This window comes from Athene cunicularia (genome assembly GCF_003259725.1).
Source record: "Athene cunicularia isolate RWA chromosome 6 unlocalized genomic scaffold, athCun1 chr6_part2, whole genome shotgun sequence".
NCBI classification, from domain to species: domain Eukaryota; kingdom Metazoa; phylum Chordata; class Aves; order Strigiformes; family Strigidae; genus Athene; species Athene cunicularia.
In genome coordinates this window covers 4,371,300-4,392,306 of record NW_020799106.1, presented here as the reverse complement: position 1 = coordinate 4,392,306, position 21,007 = coordinate 4,371,300, and the positions used below count along the sequence as shown (strand labels likewise).

Genomic DNA, 21,007 nt, shown 5'->3' with positions numbered 1-21,007 from the left:
GGGGTTGGGGGGGCGCGGCGGGGCTGGCCGTGTGCTTACCGGGGCCGGGCCGCGGTAAGGCCGGCGGCCGCTCACCTGTCCCGGTAGAGGCGACGCTGCTGTGGTGGGCTGAGCAGGGACTCGGGGCGCGGAGCCGAGCCTTTCTAGCTCCTTCGTCTTTTAGCCGTTTGTTTTCCTATTAATGAAGATTTTTTTAAACGCCGGTTAGCTTAAGAACCGGGATTTGTTGAGTTCAGTTGTGTCTGTAAAGCTGTTACCGTCAGCTGCAACAAATACTCGTTCGTGCGCCCAGCTAGAGAAGTCCCCAGGCGAGTGTCTTGATTTCACAGCTTTTATAGAATACTCTCTGCCTGACTGATTTCTTATTTTAAATAAATAAAATAGATCTATGTGGTTTAAGTGTAAGCCACTGTGGTAGTAAATCAGAAATATACCTTGGAATATTCAAGATATCAATTAAATAAAGTAAAATTTGAATCTGCCCTGCCTTCAGCAGTATCCATATAATTTTTCTTAGATGTTGTTGGATTTTTTTTTCTTTGATTTGTGACTCCATCATCTAGTGTAAAACTAGAAATTCTTTAAAATTTCTTTTATTCTAGGTATACTTAGGTGGGGAATACAAAGACTCTTTCTGAAAGTATTGCTTAGGCCGCTCTGGAGTACGGGGCTGAAAAATCTCAACAGCTGTTAGTAATTTTGCCTGGGTTATGCTGCCACTGGTGGGGAAGGATGGAGACCACAAGAGAAGCAGTGCATTAGTAGACAGCATATGGCGAAACAGTGCTGTGTCATTCCTCCAAGTCCAGATGGTGTGCTCATATTTTTAGAAGGAACTGTAAAAAAAAAAAAAAATAAATCCTGACCAGGTTTTTTTTGGTAGACATGAAGAACTTCATATATTCCAAATCAGGCTGCTAAGTCATTCCTTCAGATGAGATTTATGTGGTGCGATTATTTGAGCTATGGCCCAACAACCAGTTAATGCTAGTCCAGAATATTTTATGTGAGCCTGGCTGAGATGTAGCATGGACTAAATCCTTTGTGTAGTTCTGAAAGTCTTGACATGGATACATGTAGATGCCCCAAACTCGGAAAGTTGATTCCCTCACTATAGTTATGTACCAGATGATAGACCTGGAGAGGAGCCACAGTCTGTGCTGGGTCAGAGCAGAGGCCTGCTACCCTGGGAAATGTTAGGAGAAAGTCCTATTTCACTCTTCTGAGATGAAATTTGTAACAGCTGATGTATTACTAGGCTCAAAGAAAGAGTAATTATTTCTTAGGGGCAGGTGTGGGCTTTGCTTAGCTTTTCATAGCTATGTAAAATCTGACTCAGAATAAAAGAAGATTGATGAAAGCTATTTGCGTCTCCTTTCCTTCTGCGAGGAGTGCTGAGAAAAAACATGGATAGAGAAGCAGGTGCTGGGGGTGTGGAGGTGTTGGTGCACTGCTTTATCCTGCACAGGTTGTGGTTGAAACTTGGGAAAGCAAATCCATGGGGGGGATAACTGGAGTAGTCTGCAGTGCAGTAGTGGGTCTCAGGCCTTCGTGTATCAACTGTAGGGAATACCAGCAGAACTTCAGAAAACATCTCTTGACGTGAGCTTTGGGAGCTGTTCAACAGCTCGCTGGTGCCAGAGAGCCTGTGTCGTGGTAACTTGTGCGTGTTCAAAGCCTTTCTCCTGGAGTCTCAGACTGAGAGTTCTTAGTTTCTGGAGAGTCCTCTGTACTTTATTATTGTGCTCCTTCACTGTGGTGTCTAGTCATCATCTGTGTTCTCTCTGTGTGACTAAACTGTCTTAAACACTGACAGATTCAGTAGAACACATATTTGTCCTGATTTGCCTGGTTACACAAGCCTGGGGTCTTTATCATCTTAGGTGGGTGGAACCCACCTCCTTTATTAACATAGGAAAATGAGAAATTATGTTTGTGTATGGGGGCTTAGCACCTTTGCTGCCTCTTGATGTGGGGCAGAAGAACCTTCTGTATGGCTCTAGGTCCAAGTTGCCTGTTACAGAAGAGGTGGGAAATAGGAGAGGCTTAGACTGCTGAAGGGATCTGATAGCCTCTGGGTTTTTATAATAGTGTTGTGAGGTGGCTGGGGGTCAGCTCTCTCTCGGATGCTGTGTAGTAGAGTATTACAGCTTGAGCATGCAGCTGTGCTGGTGCTGAGTGTGGCTTATGGACTGGAGCTGCTTTTCCTTTAGGGTAACAAAGGAGGGTAGTTTGGAAGGAGAAACGCTCCGTGAGCAGATGGAACAGCAGCTGAAACTTTATGTATCTTTCCATTATGGCATCAGGGCTTCAAAACCAATAAAACCCAGTCCTGCAAAGTCGGGAGGGAATGGGTGATGGCTATGTAGTGAGCTTCCACCTGCCTCTCGTGACTGCTGTGAAGGGTCACTTCCTCATGTCAAAGGCAGCTAATGACAGAGTGAGTCCTAAGTAAAGAAGAAAATTGTCTGCATTACCCTTTTCATGGGTTCTGGATTTCTCAGGTACTTGAGTTGTGGTGGAATTAGCTCCCTCCTGTTTTGAGGCTTGAGGGAGAGCAGTTGCCAGTACTTTTCTATCAGCTGAAACATTGAACTTGTAATTTCAAATTACTGTACCATGAGTTTCAGTCAATCGCTTATAGATCCATCCCCAAAGCACTTGAGTTCACATGTGCTGTAAAACTGAAAACTGGCATGATACTTTTAATTCTAGAGGTAATTGAGACACTGGCTCAGTGTTGAAAAAGGTTCACTCAAATACACCGACTTGCAGTGTATTTGCAGTGCAAGCCTGCAGTGCATTGACAACACTGGGTTTTTGTGTCAGAAATACTTGGTTTGGACAGGGATGGCCACATAACAAGAAAGTGTGTATCAGAGTCATTGGTGTCATCTAGCACACAGCTTTTGGAGACAGCAAACTCTCTGTGATCCTTCACCTTAATTATCTTCTGTCTTGGTGTGGATTGACCTCTTTGAAGTGTCATGTTTATAAATGTTTGTTTTCTCTGAAAGGAGGTAGGAAAAAGTGAACTTCCTAGAAGTTTTTATAATATCTTAAAAAACCCCACTCCTTAAAAAAACCAAACCACAGAGTGATGCAGAATTCTAGTGACTTGACAGGCAACTCTATGTTATTTCGTAGTTTTGAATGAAAAGTGTGGATGGCTGTGCAAGCAGGCAGGGCATGATCCTTGTGTAGTGTGGAAGCTACCACAGCTGTTTGACTTTAAATTCATGGCCCGAAACAGTCAAATATTGGAATATTCTCTTTTTTTTGCTCCTGGTGTTACCCAAATTTTATATCATCCAGAAGTGAAAAAAACACGTTTTTTAAACACTTTTTAAGCTGGCCAAAAAGTAATGAGGTTGATTTTCTGATTTAAAATAGTTCGAATATTTTCCTGAATTTAGAGTTTATTTTGGTAGGGATCACTGTAAAATGTGGGATGTTAATTTATAAGCTTTGTACAGTTAGGCCCCTCAATGACCATATGAGGGGACCATATGTTATTATTCTATGGATGAGACATTGAGGCACGTACATTTTTAGTAACTTTCAAATATTAATGTTACTACTTGATTTGGAATTTGCACATAGATGGATATAGAGAATCTGTTACATCCTGTGTTTTACTCTTTTGTTCTTGAAAAGGGAACCATCATTTCACATTTAGTAACCATCATAATGGCTGTATATAATTAAAATTTAGGGTTTTCTGCCCCAACTGTGAAATAAGTAGAGCTTGCTAAAAATTCAGGATATTATTAGTTGGGTTTTTGTTTAGTCCTTTGTTCATCTTTTGCATATTTAGGAATGTGACATCCAAGAGAAGATGAACTTTGAAATCCGCATGAGAGAAGGCATCTGTAAGCTACTTGCAGTGAGCACACAGAAAGACCAACTCTTGCGAGCAGTTAAAAACCTGATGGTTTGCAATGCTCGTATACTTGCGTACAGGACAGAGCTACAGAACCAAAGAGAAGAGCCGATGTCGTGCAGAACTGAGAAATGGTGAGTAACAGCTCCAGTTCAAATGGAGCATTATGAAGCAGGCTTTTTGCTTACATGAATTCATAGCAGCCTGTCTAGGAAAGTGGATTTAAACCCTTCCTTCTGTCTTCCCTCATACAAACATACATTACTGCTGCCTTAAAACATTATTTTGTAAGACCATTTCAGTATCTTTTTTACTGTAGAAAATTAAATACAAGTGATATTTTTCTGGGTAGATTTTATTATTGACATTAAACTATAATTCAGCGTCTAGATATCATGTAACATAATAGACATATTTTCTTCATTACCTTTAGCATACGAAAAGGTACCTAACCAAGTCTGAAGGAAAAAACCAAAACTATCCAAGTCAGAACACACCTCGTTCTTTCTATTGTTAAGGTCCCTTTAATGATGGAATCATCATGGTTAATTGGTACCCTCTGCTGGCCACTTCTCTTAACTACAGCTAAGTAATAAAAAAATACAATAAATATGTAGAAAAATCAGTTTAGTTGAAAACATTCTCACATTGTAACTCCTGGATGAGCTAAAGTATAGGTGATTTTATTTGAATAATGTTACAATTTTTTGCCTAATGGAATATATTTTGGGTGCTATTTTGAGCATCGTGGTGCAGAGACACTATTGCTTGCAGGTCTTTAATGAAATATTGTATTACAATTTAGCATAGAAACTCTTCGAGTACATGCTTAGCTCCAGTTAATTGTAGCAGTAGGGACAGTCCTGCTACTTTTAATGTTCAGAAATATGGTCTTATAGGAGAAATTTGCTGAAGTAAAGAACTGCGTTTTCTGACTTGTTCTAACTACTATTGTGAAAGCTGATTGTGAAAACTAGCATTTATAACTTGTACTATTCGGTAATTATTGCAGTTTTATTGCTTTTTCCTGTTAAGATGAAGACCTTTAGAATCATGGAATAGTTTAGGTTGGAAAAGACCTTTAGATCACCAAGTCCAACCGTTAACCTAACACTGCCAGGTCCACTGCTTAACCACGTCTTTTAAATACCCCCAGGGATGGTGACTCAACCACTTCCCTGGGCAGCCTGTTCCAGTGCTTGACAACCCTTTCACTGAAGGAAGTTTTCCTAATATCCAGTCTAAACCTCCCCTGGCACAACTTGAGGCCATTTTCTCTTGTCCTAACACTTGTTACTTGGGAGAAGAGCAACACCCTCCTCACCGCAGCCTCCTTTCAGGTAGTTGGAGAGAGTGATAAGGTCTGCCCTCAGCCTTGTTTTCTCCAGGATAAACAACCCCAGTTCCCTCAGCTGCTCCTTATAAGACTTGTGCTCTAGACCCTTCACCAGCTTTGGTGTCATTCTTTGGAGATGCTCCAGCGCCTCAGTGTCTTTCTTGTAGTGAGGGACCTAAAACTGAGCACAGTTTTATCACTTTATAGTGATTCATCTTTTATTTATGTTTTTAACAACAGAACAGTATCAAGGATGTATATATGCTGATTTACTCAACTTCTGGTCTTTGATGTCAGTGACCACAGAATGGTGATGGCACGTGTCCAGAACAGGGCAGAAATATTTGGAGATACATCTGAACAGCCGTATTGTTTACTTGATTTGTGTCTGTCGTGCATTGCTTAGAGTTCTGTCTTAAGGCATGCTTTGAATTGTCAGTGGAGGTGATTAGAAGAGATGTGTGCTATAGAGATATGTCTTTACCATTTAGTTCATCTTTGATAGTTGGTAGTGCATCTGCAGTTCTTTTTTCAGTATTTGCTCAAGACTGGAATTGGGTTAAAGCTTAATCCAAATATGATGATGGCTGAGAGAGAAAATTCTAGGGTTTTCAAGTGAAAAACTGTTTCTTGTTATGTGGGTCTGTAATCTGTGAGTTCTGAAGATATTGTAACTGCCTCTGGACGTCAGGATATTGGTAGCTGCTGTAAATTTCCACCTTTTTCAGTTAGGAGTTAGGAGCAGTGGCAGATGCAAGGAGAGCATGCTGTTGTTACTCATTATCTACAGATTGTTTAGACTCAATTTAAGGTTGACCTTGAGATTTACATTCTGGCTACTTAGCATGTCTGCTGGCATGTGAAATCACCGTATTAACAATGCAACATTTTGTAATTGGTCTCCATTAATGGAGGAGGCAATTCTCTAATCAATAATAGAACAAATAAGTTAAGTTGCTTATTCATTGATGTGTATAGAAGGGGAAAAGTTGATAATGTATATGATTCTGTTGGAGCTGGAAAAGATGAGGAAGATGGATCTATTTGTCTCTTAATACCCAGGTTAAATAAGGTTTGAGTAAAATCTTCTAGGGAATTAAAATTGATGGTATACCCTCCTTCCAGATTGTCCTCAGGAATCTAATGACTCGTACCTTAAACCAGAGATACTAAGTTTTAACTTTAAAGAAAAGCGCTTGAAATGAGCTCTAATGTGAAAACCCTGACACTTTTTAATGTTTAAAGGGTTGAGCTTTAGAAATCTAAATGCACAGGTCTTAAGCCTTGTTTTTTGTTTCTTCTTGTTGTCAGGTCTTCAGAAAATGGGACAAAAGACCGGGTGGCATGCAAAGCAAAGGTTGCTATATCAGGTAAGCGGCTGGGTAGTCACTTAATTATAGGAACTAATTGTCTGGATGGTAACTTGTAATACAAATTACATAAACAAGATGGTATTTTTAAAGTGCATATGTGGTTCAGGGGCATAAATCCTCTTGTGCTTCAAGGGGACTTGTGCTTTTAAGTCACACACATACTTTTGAAGATCCTACCTAGTATTTCCATTTTACTTTCAGGGATTTTCACAGTGGGAAATTCCTTCTTCTGTTTGTCACTAAACACAGAATACATTTCAAAGATAAATAAGTATAAACGTTCTGATAACTTTTTTTTTTCCCCACAAAGAGAAACTTTGATGTGATCATACAGTGTATGTCTAACCTGACCTGCTTCATTAAAAATAAAATAGTGTGGAAGGACTCACTACTTAAACTGTTAATTCTGCATATTTTGACATATCTTTAAGCAAGGCAACTTCTAGTAGAAGAAGAGTGATGAGCACATGGTTCAGTAATGTTTTCTGCCAGAACAGCTGTTTGCAGAATGTGTATCTGTCTTTCCTCCTTATGGTAGTTGGATGAAAGCATCTGTTTGCCTGTCTGTGCTGTGGTTGCACCTTTCTTTGGATTTAGAGAGTTACCCGCAGTGAAGACTTTAGGATCATGTAATACACTTTTTGTTATGTTTAGAAGATAGGAATTGTGTAAGAACTTTATTTTTAGCATGAAAAATTTGTTTAGCATATGAAACATTTAGCTAGTTTCTTTTGATGGGACAGGAGAATAGAAGGGTGAAATACACCACTTCCTATTATGTGCCATCTGTTAATGATCCTGTCCTGTTACTAACATAGCGGCTCTCAAACTGGAGGTTAAGATCCTCAGAAGTATGGCATAGATGGAGGCGAAGAAGAGAAAGAGGCATCAACTGCCTCACTGTGAACTCAAGTCTGTGAGGACTGGGATGCTGCCATGCCTTGCCCCTCTTCAGATACTCGTGTCAGGAAGCATAGACAGGTCTAGTTTACCACAGCAAAGCCTCAATGTTCTTGGCCTCTGCTGAGAGATTTATGCTTTCTATAGATCACCTGTTATTAACTTGTTATTTTCCACTGTGTGTGTCTGAGAAGCAGAGAACTGGGGTACATGAGATGTAATTGTGGGGACAGGCTTGTTCATGCTTGGCAGGGGCAGGAGCCTCTGGAGCAAAGACATCATCCTGAGATGACGTTAACACATGCTTCCATGGTTCCTCCTTGTGTTGTCCTCTGACCCATTACCCTGTGTCCATTTACCATGCTGAACAGGTCCTCTCTGCTTCCACAGCTGCAGGATGTTCGTGTCTGGAATGTCCCATTATTTTTCTTGCCCTGTCTTTCCCAATCCTTGTGTAGCAAATTGGGCATGCTGCATTTCTCCTCTCTTGTATGCCGACCTTCAGTGGATTTGTGACTGGAGTTGCCCTGCGTGTTTGGAAGGCACATGCACGTGTCTGCATGTGACTGCCTTGTTGAGAATGCAGTCGGGAATACAGGCAGCGTGAATCGGGAGATGTCGTGACTGGATTGTCTGGAAGAGGTTGGAAATGAGGAGTGAGTGGTAGTCCATGTAATATGAAAAGGCATATAATTTAAGAATTGAAGGTATGGAATGGATTTTTTTAGGGTAAAGTAATCCATCCACTTATAAATATGTTGGCGTATCTTATGGTTCGTACATGCCAGAAGCTTAGATTATTACCAAAAAAAAAGTGTGATCATGTGGCCAACACCAAAAGTTCAGGAACAGCTATGCAGGAGTACTGAGGAATGTACTCCTACAGAAAGCAACTGTATGTCAGATACTGTGTGGGGAGTGCATTCCTTATTCCACAGATTTTCACACTTCTATTATTTTTACTTATTTATCCCCCACATGTGTGAATAAATTATGTAATTTATGTTATCAATCAATTATTTTGTCAGGAGACAATACATTAAATGTTGATCAAAAAGGATAATCATAATTTTATAAAGGAATCATTGGCTTTAAATCTGATTAATTGTAGTGCTTGAATGTATCCAATTTGAATCCACATAGATTTACAGCTAATGGTAACTGAAATTAAGGTGTGTGAAAATTGATCTTTGTTTTTGATAAATGGCAGCTCTTTCAATTCAAGAATGAATTGAAAACTCATTTGCAAGTATCATGTTAAACTTGTTCAAGTGATTGACTATCTATATCATGATGATTTTCTAAGGTGTAAATTTTTCAGCCAGCATGATATTGCAAGTGGCATACAGAAGTAATCTTTAATCTAGTACTCTAATTGTTAACAAGACCTACTGAGCGCATTAAAATTATTGTTCAGAGTTTGCTATGATTAAAGATGAGAAAAGGCTTTTCTTATATAACTATTTTCACACTTTTAAGTAAATTTAAAACCTTTGTCTTTGGAAAGAAACATTCTGTTTTTTGTTTCTGACAGATTTTTTTTTTTTTAAGTTTGAGAGGATTCTATAACTTTTAGTGAAACTATTTGTGTTTCCTTGTTTTAAAAAAGTACCTATTTTTATCAACACTATGCAAATGCATCTTTAGAAGTGAAAGGCAGTTTCAGAACATTGTGACATTGATTTTTAGGAAGTTGTGGCAGTCTCAAGCTGTGTGCTGGTAGTTCACTGTTGAAACTTCATTAGTTTTCACGAACACTTAAAAAATCTATGAATTTGCAAGTTTCAAAATTGAAATAGCATGTCTGATAAGATGTCACATAATCCAAATTAACTTAAAATTTTAAAATTGGAGTCAAAATTAAATTGAATTTTTTAATTTGGTGTAACTTTTGAAGCAGAGTGGCTACATGCAGTTTCACTTAAATGAACAAGAGGTTTTATGGGTAAAACCCTGTAGGAATCCATGACAATCTGTTGCCAAAATACCACTACTGTTTTGCATCTTAGCATACTATATGTGGATTTTTCCGTAAGCCTCATACAAAGATCAACACTGCTCCTTTGTAACTATTGAAGATTTTTATCAAAAGTCAATTGAGCTAGTGCTGTTCACTGCTGCCATCATGTGTCACTTAATATATTGCATATACTTTTAAACAACACTGTGTTGTATTTAAGAAACCATTTTTGGATTTATAAAGCCCACACTGCATTTGTCTTTTAACAAAGGACTAAGAATCATTATGTCTAAACCTGAGTCCTTGAAACTGGAGGAAGATGTCACTCAGTACTGTGTTGGATTGAGTAGATAAATTGGAAAATTTGTTGAAGAAAATACTTTCCTAATATTAAAATGACAGGCATGACTTAAAATAATGGTTCTGTAATTGCCTCTCTACTATGGTTCTGAAGTAGAAGGATATTTCTGAGTTTAAAAAAAAAAAGATTCCTAAACTCTTTTTATGCCAACTAAGACGATTCGAACTGGGAATGTGATTACAAGTTCTCTGTGGTTAGCAAAGCAAGATGTGTTCGCAGTGTTAAGTATCCCAGTCTTTCTACTAAAACAGGAAGTTTTTCTTCTTGCAGTCGGATGAGTGGTTTCCAGCACAAGGCAAGCAGAGTTTCAGTTTACATCTATGTATAATAATGGTCTCAGAACCTCTCAGAACTGTGTTACACAGCCACTCTGAAATGTTATTTCAGGTACTTTCAAATGAGATTTAAAATAGTCTTTATCCTAGCATAATTTCTAAAAGAAAAATGACACTTCAGGTTGAACTAATTGATGAATTTGCTTTTGACATGGATCATAAAATTGTAACAGTTATGCTGTTCTTTGGATAGAAGGTTCTGTTACCTCCAGAACATCAGGAAAAGAAACAAGAAACTTTGTAATTTGTTTTGATCACAGATCCACAGTATTGGCTATAACTTAATTTCCCTACTTTTTTTTTTTTTTTCCCTTTAGATATTCGTATACCGTTAATGTGGAAAGGCTCTGATCACTTCAGCAATAAAGAAAGTATGTAAGATGTAATGAACTACTGTGATAAGCCATTGCTTATGCTTGTAAATTTAAACTGGGTGGGGAAGTCCATACTCATTTCAACCCCTTCTTTGACCTTTCACTAGATCCATGTTTTACTTTGGTTGATGCGTAGTTGCTCTTAAGGTTGTTGGTTGTAGCAAGCTGGGTTAGTTCAAAGTCCTGTGGTTCTGTATGTTTAAACCCAAGTCTCTGAAAATTCCAAAGGGAGCAACAGAAGTGGTGTTGTTAAATGGCTAGCTGAGAAACTTCTGATTAAACATGTTGTTCTATGTCTTGTCTATACTTGAGAGTATATTGGAGGCTGTTTCCAGTGAGAAATTTAAATGGAAGTTGTCTGTTGGTGTTGAGTGTATTATTGGATAGTCTTCAAGTACATGCATTTTGCTGTGTCATGGAGATTAACCTTAAATCTGTTCCAGCTGTCACCTGGCATTGATTTCACTTTGATTTTCAATAGGGTCAGAGGGGCTAAGCGTGGCAAAATAGTCTAATCCTATATCGTACATTCATAAAATAATACAGCCTTTGGATCAAATGTTAGGGTTCTTTTGTTTAAATCACTATTTTTTTTTTTTAACTAACATTTCTGAAATTGGTAGCACAAACTATCCCTGATTATCAGAAAAAAAAAAATTAAAAAAAAAATGAGTGGATGTAGGCCTTTTTTCCCCTCTGAACGTTCTTCTACCTGTACAGGTAGTTTGATAGTTTAATTATTATAAAATCTTATGATGAAAATTTATGGTGGGGAGAATTTGAGGGCAGTTCCTTAGAGGTCTGAATTGCCGTTTCTTCTACTTCTGTTTACTGGAAGCATTTAGTATTGTGATGTGTAATATGGCTAATAAAACATTTTTTTGGCTCTCTCCAGAATCACAGCGCTATGCAGTTTTTTGTTTGTTCAGAATGGGAGCTGAGGTTTTTGATACAGAGGTGGCTATTGTGGATAAAGCAATAACAGATATCTGTTTTGAAAATGTAACCATATTGTGAGTATAATTTATTTCCGTTGAATGAAGTACCAATATTGCTGTTTTCTTCTGAAAGTGTATAGGATTAAGATTGGCTGAGGTCCACTAAATTTTTCTGTGGGCAGAGGAATCAGTAGAGACCCTTTTAATTTCAGTGGATGGTGGATCCCCACCTCTGGAAGGTTGTTTTTTGTATACATAATGATACTGGTTGTAGATGTGCCACTTGAACTGTACTTGTTTTCATTTTTGCCATGCTGAGGCATTTTTCTTTATATAAAGAGATAAACAAACTTGTACCTCAAGGACAGAACTAAATTAATACTAAAACCAGAAAGCATTATGAAAAAGTACAGGCATGAACATTGCACCCAGTGTTTTAAGTATTATTCTGTACAGCAGGCTACAGGCTCTTTCTATACCTCATGTTCTGTTACACCTATATGAGCATGTGCTACAGCCACAGTCCTTATAGTTGAAAAATACTAGACAGGAAATTATTCACTTATCTTTAAAAGTAACCTGGTAAAGAGTAGAAAGGTGTTCTCATGTACCTTTTTGTTGCTTTATAATTTTTAAGAGAGTCCTGAGAGGCACTTAACTTCCCTCCACTTTATTTTTTTATATTAGCAATTTAGATTCAGTCTCCTGAGGAAGACTGACTGGAAAGCTAGAACTATTGAAAACTTTAAATCAAGATCCTGAAAATCAAGTGGTTGAGAGAGAGTTGATCTTTAAATAAGATTTTTAAACTCTCTTAAGCATGTGTTCATGTTAAGAGTAGGGACAAAGATTTAAATCTCCTTTTTCAAAGGTATGAGACTTGACCATTATAATTTTCTGTGAAATACTGCAACAAAAGCAGAAAAGGCACTCTAACTTGCCTTGCACCCCCTGAGATAAAGAAGGGCTTTTTATAAAAGCCTTTGGGATGATTCCATTATAGGCATGTCTGTAATGTGACATCATTTGTACCTGAAAGATGAGGTTAGGCTCTGGGTTTGATGACTAAGCTTGAGAACAACAGAATCAGTAGAACTGAAAACAGATAAAGGATAGGCTGTGGGCAGAAGAACACCGCAGCAGCTAGTTAAGTTATGAATGATGAATTTTGCTGGTTGTAAGAGAGAGGGTTTTTTTTTTTTTTAGTAATCTGGAGGGGATGAGGTGCGACTAAGATGTCTTTAAAACAGTTCAATCTGGTTAAGGACTATAGGCACAGATAGGTTTTCAATCATGTGATTTTTGTGTAACAGTAGAGGGCAGATTTAAGTGTGTTTGAATGTCTGGCCTGTGTATTTCCATAACATGGGGGTTTTTTTTGAGTTTTTAACATAAACGTTGAATTTCCTGTTTGCGATTGTTTATGATTTAATTATAACATCCATCTCATGACTTCAAGACTAAGTTACTGCTGTGTACTCTAGTCTTTAATTCCATATTAATGTATGTCTTCGCCTGAATCTTACGGCATTCCTTCCCTTGATTAGAAATATGTTATTTAATACATATAGCAGCAGCATTCCTTGGCTGCATACTCAGTTTATCAACAAATGCTCTGAAATTTTCTCCTCCCTCTTTTCAGTGATGAAGCAAGACCAGATTTCCAGGTGAAGGTTGAAGTGTATAGTTGCTGTACAGAGGAGTCTTTATATGTAACAAACACTCCTAAGAAACTAGCAAAGAAACTTAAAACATCCCTCAGCAAAGCTACAGGGAAGAAACTCAAAGCTGCACTGGAAGAAGACAGCACTGAATCCCTTTTGCCCGCTGACCCAGTCATTCAGTAAGCCATATGTATATATATATTGATATTCTGGTTTTGTCATTTTAAAAATAGAAATAAGAGAAATATATTTTACATTTCTGGAAAATTGCCAAGAAAGTGATTATTTCTGTACTTATCACAGTGAAAAGAAATTTACATTTTAAATAGGAGAAAGTAGGTGTGAATTCTGACCATGTCACTCAGCCTTGAGGCCTGATCTGATCTTGAAACACAGGAGCAGGCTTTATCTTTCTGCTATACAGTTAGCTAGATGGTAAATCCACTGCTGTTTGCAAATTCTGTAATATTTTTAGTTTGATCTCTGGAGGAAATCAAGTTTGTACAATCAGTCTGTCTGTGTCCCTCTATCCATCTACCTCTCCTTCTCCCTTTCCCATTTACTCCTTCTCCCGTATTATTTTTGTACCTAGCCATTTTTGCTCATACTTGACAGACTGGTAGACATGTCTTAAAGCTACAAGTTGTGTGAAAAAAAAAAAAAATAAAAATGTGGTATGTAGACAGGAGAAACCTCTCTTGTACCCTCCCCACTAATGAAGCTGACGGAGCTGTTTGTGGTGCCTGTTGTGCACATGGGGGTCATTCCATTTGCTGGCTTTTCAGTAAAACTCTGGACTGTCAAGGGCACTTTACAGTCACAAGCTGCTTAACAGGAGTTTTTTTAATTGACTAGAGCACAGAACGTTTTAAAATGACTTACTGGTTTTCAGTGTTCGTAGAAATAAATGCTGTTCCCAATAATTTACCTGTTCGCTTTAAAAAATGATCTTAAGTCTTTTATGCATTTTTTAAATGAAGTTAACTGCCTACTAATATTTCCCAGCTACTTTAATTTCATTGGGATTTAAGTAGGCCAAGTACCTAAATTGTAAATACTAATAATATTGATTTTAGAAAGCAATTTTTTCAAGGAATTACTTTTTTTTTTTTCTGTTGTTGTTGGCTGAACAGTAAAAAATCAATGCCTAATTCTTGCCAAGCGTTGCGCTAGTCCTAGTCTTTCTTCATATATATATGTTTGCCTGGATTTTAAAAGGAAACATTCAGGCATATTCTATCTTTGTCATACTGATATTACTGTATACTGATATTACCGTTTCAATCAAAAATACACATCCAAGAGATCTTATCCAGAGAACAAAGCAAATTTTATCACTAACTTTCCAGTGTGTTCCACCTAATGCCAATGTACTTTCAATCTGCATTATCTCAGGTGGCTGTGCTTTTCCACAAGCTCCAGCTGGGCAGTGACACACTCCAGCTGGGCAGTGACACACTATTAGATACAGTTTGCTTCAGATATAACCACTAGCTTATTTGCTGGCTGTACTTGCTTGAATATAGCTTGTCTGTCTCTTAAGGAAGAAGCATCATCAGTAGGCAGTCTAAGCAGTTACCACCTCCCTTGGGTTTTGCTTTTGGTTTCTCAGTTATAATTGTATTCTGCTTTCCTCCATCTTGAAGTTTGTTGCTTCTACTCTAAATAATCATCTCTCGGTGACTGTTACTCTCTTAACGGAGTTAAACGAACAATGATGTGTTTTATGATGGCTTTACTAGGTGATTAAAAAAGATTATTGGGAAGAAATGGGTTATTATAGGCGGAAAATAAGTTGTCAATTTTTTTTTATAGGCTCTCTTCAGGATTTATATTAGTAAGACCTTGGTATGTAGCCCTTATAAAAGGGAAGAGATTGCAAGATTACAAGAGATCTTTCAAGTATTCCCAGAGAGTTTTACCAGTCCAGCAGGTGAAATTAAACTGCAACAAGAAAGGGAACTTTCTGTATTATACGAACACCTTTTCTCTGTAGATTTCATTTGTACAGGCCTTATTCTTTTCAGAGCACACATGAGCGAACTTCTCCATTTTCCAAAAAACTCTGTTATCCCTCTGTGTCAGACTTCTTGGCTTAGAAATCTCCGTGGTTAGTGAGGAAACTGTCAGCTTTGTAATGTCTTGCAAAAGCTTAGTGATAAAGTGCTTTGAATGTTTGCATACGTTGATTAGCTTCGGTTATACTGATATTCTCTCTACTCTTAATTATCTCACTGTTCATTTCTATACAGTCTTTTGCCTGCTAATTTTTCGATTCTAGCTTAATCTTTTTTTCTTTTTTACACATGTCATAAAAGGAAAATGTTTAGTGCAGTTATACTATTCAATTCCATAGTAACTGGGTTGCTCTTTGGATAAATTGTTGAAGACATTCCCTGAAGTCCATTTTTATTCACTGGCAGAACTGGCCTATGCATGGACTTGTCACTGCCTTTTATGTATTGTCCTCCACTGTGCTGGAGGCATGGCTTCGGTGTCCTGTGTTTGAATTGGCAAATTCATAGCGATGTTTTGCTGGAAGTACATAGTCTAATCTAATGGCATCACTTTTACGGTTGGGTTCTTTTTAGTACCTGAAGGTTATATTTGTTTTTACCTTCTATTGTTTAAGATCTGATTGGATTTTTTTTTTTTTTTTATTCACAAATCCTCAACTCTATATATCTGCATGAGTGAACTAAAGTTGGGATTTCAAGCGTTGGGATTAATATTCAGGAACAGATTCTGGAATCTGAGATAAATTAATTAATATGCATCTATAGAAAGGGTGATATAATTACACCTTCCCACGCCAGTGTCTGTGTGGCAACCTTGGTGCCTCTGTCTCTTGATCGGTAAACAGATTTAACAACGAGCCTTTGCCACAGGCATGTTGTGGAGATGAGCCGATTTTTTTTTTTTAATAAAGTTATTACTGGAAAAATACTATAGATATGCAAAGTACTGAATGAGATGCAGCAGAAAGATTATTTTTTTGTTTTACAAAGAAACTGCCATTTAAGGCAGTTAGTTAATTCTGTGAAATGTAGAGGCAAAACGGAGTCAGCAATCCTGATTAGCTAGTTAAATTTGAAAAATATTTGCAGATAAAACTTTTCTAAATTATATTGCAGTTGGCTGAAAGGAATGACTGTTACATTTTAGAACGAAACTGTTACTGTGAAGCATATTTTAAAAGTGAAGTAGCTATTTTTTTTGGCAAGGTTGTTGTGGTAATTAGTCATGCTTTAGAAAACAAGTAACTTTAAAATCAGCACAGAAGTTTTATCTGTGAGAAGAAACTGAACTTTTTGGTACAGTATAAATAGAATGGTAAAGTATTGCTCAACTGCATGGCAAAACATAATCAGTGGAGAATCTTTTGTTAGGGAAAAGTCTAGCAAGCAATATATACAAATGCTGATGAGTTTTTGTGCAGATAACCCTCTTGAAATGTTTCACAGCAGTGGTTTTTCACATAGAATGTTATATTTAATTTTCTCTTTATTCCCTTGAGATAGATGTGTAACAGACCTTTTTGCTAACACGCTACTTTTCCTCCTCCTCTTTCATTAGGGTTAGGGCTAGGTAGACATCTGCCTGGTTCCTCTGCAGAGCCAAAGATTTTAAAACCATATGTTCCCACTGTGCTATTAGGGGAAATAACATTTGAAAAATGTTATGGTAGAAAAGTATTTTTTAGCGATGTTAGTTCAGTAGTGTCTTCTCACCTTTTACACCACTAAGCTATCTTATGCTGTACTGAAAATATTCTAAGGATCTTACACTAGATCCTGTTAGGGGAAGTAGTTAGTGATTTTGAGGGGTTTGTTTTCTTGTGAACTTTGTTTAAACTGCCATTAGCCAGGTGGAATTCTTATTGCATTGCTGGACTGTAAATCTGTTACTTGGTCTGAAGAGTATTTGGGGGAAAAGGTTAAACATGTACCAAATTTATACTAGTTTATTCCAAGAACTGCATTCCACATGCACTGTGCTGAATTGTAAATGTATTTTTTTTTCCCTAGGCAAAATCCAAACCAAAGATATAACATTCTGAAACCTGTGAGCAAGAGTACTTTATGCTACAAAACTGACTGTAGGATTTCTGCACAGATTTCTGCCTGTGAAGAATCGAGCTATTAGATACTATTAAAAAAATACCTATATAAACACTGTTCTATAAAGTGTAGTCTACACAGGCAAAGCAAAAGAGCAGAGCAATATGGAAGAGAAGTATAAAGCCTTTTAATTTTTAACCTGTATTTTCAGATAGTTTATATCATCAGTTGTTCTATTAACTTTAGCAATTTTTTGAACCTATTACCAATTCTAGTTGATTTAGGCCTAGGGATAAAATTTGTAAAACTATTAAAAATTACTTGGGGTCTGACTAGAGGACAGAAATGCTTTTAGCAGCCTCAGGGTGCAGAGAGGTTGGATAGCCCAGCCTTTACGCCTGGGTTTGGCGGCCACTGACTCAGCAGTAAGTGTGAGCCCAGCTCGTAGGCAGCGGCCACATGAGAAACCTCCTGGCTGGCAGGTCCAAGAGGTGGCTGTGGAAAGAGCCACCTGATGGGGCCCTGTGGTGTTGGTGTGGAAGTTGTGGGGTGGAACGGAGCTGGAGCTATGCACAGCAGGGAGGCAGAAGATAGTGATGTAGGAAGCAGATGAACAGACTGTTGGACAGTGCTTGGTTTGCAAAGAAATCCCGTGGGAAGAGGCTGGAAGGTGGCAATCTGGGGGCATTGCCAGGTGTTGCCTTGCACCTTGGAGTTCCTGGGTACCCAAATATATTCTCTCAGGCATGTGTAGTCTCCCTTTAATTACTGCCTGAGCAACATGAAACAGAAATGTCTTAAACATGCCTTTTCTTTCACATTTAGTGGAGCAAAGTACAGTTTACTAGCATATACCACTTTGGGGCTGGAGAGTGCTGAGGACAATTTCAGGACCCACAACCTTACCATTACAGGAAATGGTAAGTACATATGGTTTCAATTTAAAGAAATAAAAAACCAGTAACATTTTGCATTTCTTTCTCTTGTAAACTGAAGAGCTTAAAAAGATTATTTTTCTTGATACTTAATATAGAACAACTTTAATAAAATATTTAACAGATCTAAAATAGGCATCTGTACACAGCTGAATAAACTCTAAGTTGAGTAAAATTTCAAGTCCAGATGAAAATTTAATTCTTTTGGGAGTTTCTTCTGTCATTTGCATCTCAGTCTTATGTGAGTTGTAGCTATATACAATTTATTTCCCCTTCCTCACAACCAAGGGAGGGTATCAGAATGAAGAACTGCTTTTTCCTTGGTAGTCAGAAGGAAAGTAGAAAAAATAGCTTCAGTTCAACTAGGTTGTTTCAGGCCCAGATTTAACACAGGACGTGAGCATGTGTGCCTGCAGTTTGCATTGGTCGCTGTGCTTCGGTTCTGGGACAGTACAAGTTGGCAGCAGTCAACTTAGATGCTCCAGCAGGGACTGTGACTATGCTGCAACTGAAGGTAATGTTTTAAGTAGCAGGACTACAGTTTTTGATATGTCATCCATTATTTTCTGAAAGGATTGCCCCTCCCATAAGCCACCCTCTAATTTTTAACTTAAGACATGGGACTTTCACTGTGTTTCACTGTAGTTTCTGGGAACTTTATCTTTTACTTGGGTAAACTTGACCTCAAAGAGAATTTCATTCTTTACACTTCATTAATTCTGAATAAGTACATATTTGAAGATTATGGGGCATTTGTTTCTTGAAGGGTTGAATGAATAATTCTGAGTATCTCTGATATTTATAAGCCTTTCTTTGTTAGTACTTTACAATCTTTCTTCTTCAAATTCCATTTTTTGTCATTAATTTACATAACTTAGTCTGGTGACATATGACATACCTGGATATTTTGGTTCATTACAAGCATTTCTAAAACATGACCAAAGACAAGAGTCATGTCAATGGAACATTGTATTACCTGCCTCTAATTAAGGAAGAGAGAGCCTAGCAGAGCTGACTGAGGAGGGATATTGCAATTCCTTAGAAACTCCTTGGAATCCTAAGTGCTCTCCTAGTGCTGAATACAGAAGTAGATACAAATTCTAAGCCTTAATAACATGATCTGAAGCCATATGTGTAAATGTAGCTGTGTGCCATGATGGGATGGGCTGAGGGATCCTACTTACAGGAGATGGCCCCTGTACTTATCTTTCCAAATGTTTCTCTCTGTGAAATGAGGTTTAGAGCTGTATTTTGTGTAAGAACAACTTGTTCTTGCACAACAGTATCTCATTTTTTACTTGAAATTATTTTGGAATTTATTTAATTTAAAAAAACTTACTGAAGACTAAAAATCAGTTTTAGTGTAATCCTACAGGATGAAATCTCTTTCTTTAAATACCAAAACCACTTATTTACATTCATGACTTTAATGTAAAAACGAATTTAGAAATCTAACCTATATATTTAGGGCAAATGTTCAGAACTATTTGTCTTTCTTTTGCCTGGTCTTTTTCCCCCAGAGGAATCCTCTTTTTGGCTCCCCCTGTATGGAAACATGTGTTGCCGTTTAGTTGCTCAGCCTTCCTGCATGGCTAGGGATATGATGGCAGGATTTCTTAATCAGCAGGTAGGAAGACCGTGCTTGTGTTTACATCCCCTTCTGTTAATAGCTGTTGCTAACAGTCAGTTGTTAAAACATTTGCTTTTACCTGAAGTGGTTTCTTGAGAACTATTATTTTTCACCTGTTCTACCTAGAGCAAGGGTAAAATTTATCTCACAGCTGCATTTACAAAACAGTATCCTCAGTGGCTAAGCATGAAGAAATAAATGTTTCCTTGGTGTGCTTATCAATAAAATTGTTTAGGCTATTACATAAAGATCAAGTATAGTTGTTGTTTCAGAATTGGTTTAGGCTGGTATTTGACGGCAGCAGTCCTAATAATCCTGTGGCTCTCATCCTTGTACATACCTCTTGTGCTAGCACAAGAGTTCGTATCACAGCATAGTGAATCTGGTTGGTGAACTGAGCCATATTCAGAGTCCTCCCTTCAAAAATGGTTTGTGTGAACTCAGCTTACTTCTTTATTTTGGCTCATTGCGCAACTGGGCAAACAAGAATGTGGTAGTGAGGGACGGGGGGGTGGGTCGTTTGTCAGGAGTGCTGAATTACAGGCTTTAAACTGGTTGTGAAACTATAAATGCATTTATGAAAGCTGTTCAGAAAATTCATTTGTGAAAGTGGAAATTCTAGACAAATTTTTTGCTTGATATTTGTTGAATGTACTGTGTAGTTCCACAGTGAGATACTCCTTTTATTTCTCTTATTGTGTAATTACTGTAGTTAATGAAGGTCGTTTCCTTCTTACTGTAGACACCAGTTCTAGATTCCAGACTGCAGATTCTTGTAGGTTCTGTATTGCTAGCATCACATGGCAATAAATCTGCAAAAAAATTTAAACCACTGAAAGACACTTAAAGTATTACTAACATTTCAAAAAAATCAATGACTCTAAAATGTTCTGCAACAGAAAGTATTTGTTTTGAAAAAGAATTGAGTGTGGCTAAGTTTTGATCACACAGGACTGATCTGTGTATACTTTGTAATATGCTCTTAATTTGTAGTTTGTTTGGCAATTTCTGACTCTTTCTTCCCTTTAGCAAATGATAGGAAGCCTAACTAGCTGGAGGAGGCTGTATTGCGTACTAAGAGGTGGAAAGCTCTTTTGTTATTACTCACCAGAAGAAATTGAGGCAAAACTGGAGCCAACATTAACAGTTTCCATCCACAAGGTACAATTGATTGTATGGGGGTTTTTTTTGTTTGTTTGTTTTGTTTATTTTGGGAGCAGTTGTTTTTGGTTTAACACATACCTACAGTCATTTGGA

The 21,007-nt window shown here is 37.7% G+C and overlaps 1 protein-coding gene across 1 annotated transcript in view; it reads left to right on the top strand.

The window, feature by feature from the left end:
* The first annotated feature begins 3,823 nt into the window (after nt 1-3,823).
* RTKN2 (rhotekin 2) overlaps nt 3,824-21,007 on the top strand; it is a 28,128-nt gene continuing 10,944 nt past the window's right edge. Inside the window, exons 1-8 of the mRNA XM_026851935.1 lie at nt 3,824-4,017; nt 6,531-6,589; nt 10,466-10,519; nt 11,418-11,535; nt 13,103-13,303; nt 18,011-18,105; nt 19,641-19,747; nt 20,780-20,911. Coding sequence (XP_026707736.1) covers nt 3,839-4,017; nt 6,531-6,589; nt 10,466-10,519; nt 11,418-11,535; nt 13,103-13,303; nt 18,011-18,105; nt 19,641-19,747; nt 20,780-20,911 — 945 coding nt within the window. The 5' untranslated portion in view covers nt 3,824-3,838. The remainder of the gene's footprint in view (nt 4,018-6,530; nt 6,590-10,465; nt 10,520-11,417; nt 11,536-13,102; nt 13,304-18,010; nt 18,106-19,640; nt 19,748-20,779; nt 20,912-21,007) is intronic.